Raw genomic sequence first — 6,448 nt, forward strand, 5'->3', positions numbered from 1 at the left:
GAGTAATACCTGTAACAGGTAGCCATACACCTCCCCCACCCTATCCCCCCCCCTACCTACCAACTAATAGGCTATAAGCCTCACCTTTATCTAGTTAAAACCCCTCCTAAATATCGTAGCTAGAAACAACCTACTTAGATACTTATAGGCCTAAAAACCCTACACGTCTTATATAGCCCTTTGGGCTGAAAAAGGACGTTAAACTAGAATAATAATAATAAGAATAAATACTAGTTAGATCATGCTAATTGGCTCATGTAAAACTTGGAGAGGAATAGTCAATATGATACTAATTATAACATATATCATTCTATCTAACAGGATACTACTGATAGTTTACAATCTAGTAAGCTTTTGTACTACTAATATGTACATATGTATTGGATATATATTATTTATTAATAAACTACTATAAGGAGAATGAATGTATACGTACTTTTCAACACATTTCTAGTCTTAATATTTAGCGATATAACTACAGTTTTACATCGTCTGGAAGCTTTAGCTAAGGAACAAACTAGCAAGCACCAGATCGCTCTGTTTGCTAAGAAGATATCATAGTGCTACACTCCACATCCACACCGTTGTAGATTCAGTCTCTCTACCCCTACACCCTCTAGTAGTTTAGTATTCTTAGTGGTTCTTCGCATTCCATGTCTTGACACAGCCATGTCTATGTGGCCTGCATCCTGTCATTATTCTTATCCCCGCCACAAAAAGTAAGACCTTCCGACGAAATATATCCAGAATTATTATCCTCCAGGGCCCTGGTTGACGGGCCTCAGGTTCTGGCTGCGCCCGTTACATAACTTCGGCAGACCAACTGTAGGCGCTGCGTTTGTGCGGTATCCTGGGCACTGATTCCCACAGCAAAGAAATAAAACGCCTTCCTACAGGTTGTTCAAAGGAGAAATTGCACCCCAATACTTTAAATCGCTCTGCTTTCCCTTCATACCATTATTTATTGTTAGCATATATATTACACATACCCCTCTACAATGTGTGCTATTGTTTCCCTGTTCACACGATGATATGCAGGCGTATACTATAGGGCAGATCTTCATAGGTAATTTCTCCTTGGAGATGCGGGGTAAGTAGAGTAACTTTCCCTGTCTGACTGGGTGCAATAACTGCGAACAGTAAGCAGCAGATCATTACGATGATTAAACCACACTTCAGTCCTAGCGCTTACTTTGAATACCCTTGGGCCCCCTTTTTCAATGCAAGGAGGCCTGTTGGGGAACGGAGATACCCGGATACCAACTCCATCCAAAATCAGCCCAAATCACAGCAAGAATCACAACAAACAGCGTTCTGAAATCTGTGAAGCTCCAGAAGACTGACTAAGGATACTCAGTGTTGTTGATATGATTAAATGTCATGGCTAAGCAGTCCATAGTGTTGGCATTTTCAAGCAGTTGGCACTGTTGTGTTATCCGGCTTTTTCGGTTCCCCAAGAGCAGGCCTGCTTCCACAACGTCAGCCTCCTTAGTATTGCAGCAAATTTGTTCTTCAACGTTAAAATTTCACGGCCCGAGAATACATGAACACTGCGGTATACGCTGTATCAGCACTATAGCCGAAAGGAATCACATGGCCATGGTACAAATTCGTATTGCTGAGTGTCTACATTTGTGAAACATGGTTTCGTGGAGGATGGTTTAACGTAAGCTATTAGAGCTCAAACAAGGGTCGCTTATGATTGAATATAAGATTCTTCATTTGCCTTCGTGGGACGGGCCACATATTTTTGAACTGGTGTTACTCTTTTACTCCACACTCATTTTGCGTTTTTGCGTGCTTGCGCTCTTTTTCGATTTCATTTTTTTCCAACAGTGTTCATCATGGGTTGGAAATCATACCTTTTACCACTGTGGCTGAGAGCTGCAGCTGGATTAGAACAGTCAGACATAGCTCGAGGTTCTTTCATTGTTGAATATGAAGAGCCCAGGCTTGGGGTAATGATCCAACAAGAACGAGTAAATTGTGCTAAATGTACCCAGCTACTTTCATCCGTCTTGGACATGCTCGACGTTGTTAAGGTCCTGGATTTCGACTACGATGTGTTCAAGGGCGCTACTGTCTAGTTCAACAACAATAAATCCCCCGATGAACACATGTCTTTGTTGCTTTCGAATCCAGCCATCAAAAACGTCTGGCCAAAAACAATTGTCTCTATACCTAACACTCAGGTTGGACGAGCTGGGCCAACAAGCCCAACACACCTGGTGGCCAGAGATCTACAAGGCAATCAAACATACTCGCCCCACGCTATGACCCAAGTTGACAAATTACACGAAAAGGGCATCACTGGTAAAGGAGTTAAGATTGCAGTTGTTGACTGTGGTGTAAGCATAACAGTGAGTGAACATATTACAAAATGTGTATTAATCCTACATTAGATTGATTACACCCACCCAGCGCTTGGTGGATGCATTGGGCCTGATTGCTTAATTGTTGGCGGTTATGATTTTGTTGGTGATGCGTATAACGCATCCAACACCCCTGTTCCTGATGATGATCCAATGGATAAATATTTTGTATATTACCTTTCCTCATCGTGTTTGATTCATTGGCTAAAAGCAAAACAGGGACATGGTACGCACGTAGCTGGTATTATCGCTGCCCAACAGACCGAATATGGCTTTATAGGGGCTGCACCTGTAAGAACATTTTAAGGGACTGTCTAACAAGTTATCTGATTTATTGATCTTAGGACGTCAAAATAGCAGCCTACAGGGTGATAGGCTGCGCTAACAGGGCTGGTAACGATGTTATCGCAGCTGGTTTCCTGCGCGCACAGCAAGATGGGGCTCATATCATCACTGCCTCCCTCGGAGGCTCTAAGGGATGGAGCGAGGGCTTTCTTAACGTTATCGCTTCTCGAATTGTTGCCAAAGGCGTCATTGTTACCGTCGCCGCTGGGAACTCCGGTGAAGATGGATTGTTTTCTGCTAGCGCGCCAGCTGGTGGAAAAGGTGTTGCTGCTATTGCTTCTTTAGACAATACTGTAACGCCTGTGTTACTCACACAGTCCTCTTATCTGGTTTCAACCCGCACGAAACAGAGCTTTAAATGGGCTAGAGGCAGTCCAGGCAACTGGACAGACGCCGGTGTGCTGGTACTCTGGACGCCAACATTCAACACCAATCAGACTGGGGATGCTTGCTTACCTTTCTCTGGCAACACAACCGGTCTTTCTAGCAACACCACGGGACTTTCTGGCAACACCACGGATCTTTCTGGAAAAGTTGTTCTTCTCTCTTTAGATGGTTGCGTTGACCAGTATCTGCAAAGCGCATTGAAGCTCGGAGCCCATTACATCATGGTTTCGAACAGCCCTGATGCTAATCAACAAAATCTCTATGTTAGGCCACTTCCAGGCCTCCTAGGTCTCGGTATGGTCTCTGTCACTGTAGGGACCAAGTGGTTCGCAGATCTGGCCGCAGGAAAGGTTGTTACGTTGGATTTCACCGATATTGCCACTAGCCGAGTCACTCTTGAACAGTCGCCTAACAACAGGACTAGCGGACTTCCAGGTTTCTTTATGTCCTGGGGACCGTCTTTTGAGGGCGACCTAACGCCTTCATTTAGTGCACCAGGTGGGCATATCTTATTAACGTTCCCTGTTGCTTTAGGTTCTTACGCCGTAATGTCTGGTACCTCTATGGCCTGCCCACTTGCTGCTGCTATCTACGCCCTTCTGTCAAATGTACGGAACACCTTCGATCCAATCCAGCTTCAAAACCTACTTGCTACTACCGCTAAGCCAGTTCAATTCAATAGTAGTATCAACTCTTTAATCGCGCCACCCGCACAGCAAGGAGCAGGATCCATTCATGCGTATGACGCGGCCTATACAACTACAGAAATAAGCCGTTCAAGTCTTGCTTTCAATGATACTGCTCGATTAACTGGCAAAACCTTTACGATTTCTAACACTTGTGTCAAGGAAGTCACCTATGAGTTAGACGTTGTTGGCGCGGCTACTGCTTACACGTTCTCTGCTGGTAGTATCAGGCCAGCTGCGTACCCCGATGGACCTAAGCTCGACAGCTCCTTTGCAAAAGTGGAACTAAGCGACTATAAAGTTACTATCCCTGCAGGTGGTAAAGTCACAATTGCTGTTAAGGTTACACCTCCATCAGTTGCTATTACAAGACTCCCAGTGTACGGAGGCTATATCCAGATTAACGGTACAAACGGCGATAAGCTCTCTCTCCCTTACCAAGGTATCGCAGGAGACCTTAATGCTGTAACTGTTATGAACACAACGTACCTATCAAACGCCAACAGTGGACCCGACTATCCGCCCTTCAATGGCAGCAACACGACGTTTCTGTTTCCACAGGCTGATAGCGTGGATCTTGGACTTATCACCGACGACCTTCCAGTTGCGGCTGTTGATCTTGTTTTTGGATCTCCGCTTCTCAGCATCCATATTGTGTCAACTGGAAAAAAAACAGTCAATCTTGGTCACGCTGTGGACTCACCCTTTAATTACACTCAGCGCGTCTTGATGGGCTACCAGTGGAACGGTCAATTAGCTGATAAATCATTTGTACCAGCAGGGAGTTACAAGTTCCGTGTTTCAGCGCTGCACATCTTTGGTGAAGCAGACCAGCCGCAGGACTATGACGTTGCGGAGACGTCTTCTTTCAAGATTGCCTACAAATAGTGTCGGGTAACAGTGGAGGAAGCACGAGGGGTATCATATTGTTGGGCCGGACTACAATGCTCTTTCCTGATCTGCACAGAGGCAGGCGAGTCTAGTACTACTACTGTTTCGCGCGATTGTTTGACGCTTTTTTGTTTCATCTCGTTTCACTTCGACGGCTATTATATGTACTATTCTAAAAACAGAAACTTTCTTTTGATTGACTTTGCACGGGCTTGAATGTGTAGTAGGTAGAGAATATATCTGGAGTAGTAGAAGTGGCTAAGGTATATCGCGTAGTCCTCTACATCTCTTTAACAGTACTGCTAATAGTAATCCCACCAAATCAGCTAATAAAGCTCTTGGAAGTAAAACACGATTTTGATGGATCGCATTTAGCATTGCAAGTAACAGAGTGGCAATAACCATGTCAAGCAAGCCCCAATCTCTCTTTCGCACCTTTGCGTCCTTATTGTTCAACCCACGCCTTCGATAATTCTCTTACACCACTGGCATCTTGAAACATTGAAAATTATGTAGCCGACTCACTATCTTGAGTTCTCGGCTCATCCGAAAACTCGGTTGCCGTGTAGTGTCTAGTGCGGCCTTGATTTCGTAGAACATGTAGCTGGGGGATGGATCTGCGGACCTATCTTGTCGCCAAGGAAGTACTCCCAATGGATGTAACAAGGACCAAACACGATTCTCGCAGGCCTTTTTAACCGCCATTCTCTATAAGGTCTGCTTCACAAACCTGTACAAGCGCTCAGGCCTATACTTAGTCTGGATATTGAAGACTTCTTCGTCTCCACTAGGAACCCGCTGCGGCAGATTTGTGTTGTCATACCAGAACGCGAGTTCGAGGCTGATATTCTCGACCTTGTCACCATGCTCTTGGAATTTGCCTAGAAACTCCTGGAATTCTTTGCCAGCTTCATGGAAGGTATCCGAGAGCGTAATGTATATAGAGTCTATCTCAGTGCGCGTCGGGCCAAGGACGATTTTGGGCAAAAGCTGATTCTTAACCTGTTATAAAGACTTTTGTATCGAGGGTGGGGGGGGGGGGGGGCTTCACCTCTTCGTATATAGTTCCATTGAGTTAAAGTAGTGCGGTTGGTATACGATATACCTCCCAGCTACAAATGCTGGACTTGAAGAAAACAGGCTCGTAGGTGATGTCCGGCAGATAGCTGAAGACATCACAGCGCAGTTCCGTCCGCAAGTTCATTAATGGAAAGCCTCCTCCTTCTCCCATCACTACTGTGGAATGGTCGTTGATTTGGATGGGGTCGTAGATTGTAGGTCTTGACTTTTTCAGCGCTGTTTGTGTTGTTGTGCGGATCTGCTCCAGATAATTGTGCATGAAGCGATAGGTACAATAAAGAACGAAAGTTCCTGGCGCACTTTTGAGTGTTGTCAAATCTTCTTTTATGGTTACCTGGTTTTGTGTTCCATGATATTGCATGAGGTTCGTCTGTGGTTGGTCTCCACTGCAACCCGTGCTACCACAATGGCCTATTATTATTGTTCCATTAGAGTCTAGTGAGCTCGAGGCTATGTAAGACTTTGGCCGAGGCCGTTCTAACTAGATTTATTTACAAATACGAGTTTGTGCTTGAAGTGTGTCTGTGGTGCTTCGGCCTTTGTCTAGGTAAGCGATAGCTATCGCTTACTAGACGCCTAGTGCTAAAGAGCATTTTGATAACAGAAAGAGATGTTAGAAAGCAAAGTAATCCTCTAGCGGGCTCTTTTAGGGATAAAAAGAAAAAGTTTCGACTTAGGTAGTTTTAA

At 44.8% G+C, this 6,448-nt stretch overlaps 2 protein-coding genes across 2 annotated transcripts; one reads left to right on the forward strand and one right to left on the reverse strand.

Annotated features, from left to right (window-relative positions):
• Nucleotides 1-1,844: 1,844 nt before the first annotated feature.
• On the forward strand, nt 1,845-4,678 carry SETTUDRAFT_161779 (uncharacterized protein; the record flags this gene model as incomplete). Its single annotated transcript, XM_008028467.1, has 5 exons — nt 1,845-1,958; nt 2,088-2,348; nt 2,403-2,540; nt 2,592-2,663; nt 2,717-4,678. The coding sequence occupies 5 exons, from the start codon at nt 1,845-1,847 to the stop codon at nt 4,676-4,678; spliced, it is 2,547 nt and encodes an 848-aa protein (XP_008026658.1).
• Nucleotides 4,679-5,389: 711 nt separating this feature from the next.
• SETTUDRAFT_29046 (uncharacterized protein) lies at nt 5,390-6,020 on the reverse strand (the record flags this gene model as incomplete). The annotated part of the gene is made up of 2 exons (XM_008028439.1): nt 5,390-5,683; nt 5,787-6,020. 2 exons carry the CDS (start codon nt 6,018-6,020, stop codon nt 5,390-5,392), a joined length of 528 nt encoding a protein of 175 aa, XP_008026630.1.
• Nucleotides 6,021-6,448: the final 428 nt, after the last annotated feature.

Source organism: Exserohilum turcica (assembly GCF_000359705.1).
Source record: "Exserohilum turcica Et28A unplaced genomic scaffold SETTUscaffold_25, whole genome shotgun sequence".
Classification (NCBI taxonomy): Eukaryota; Fungi; Ascomycota; class Dothideomycetes; order Pleosporales; family Pleosporaceae; genus Exserohilum; species Exserohilum turcicum.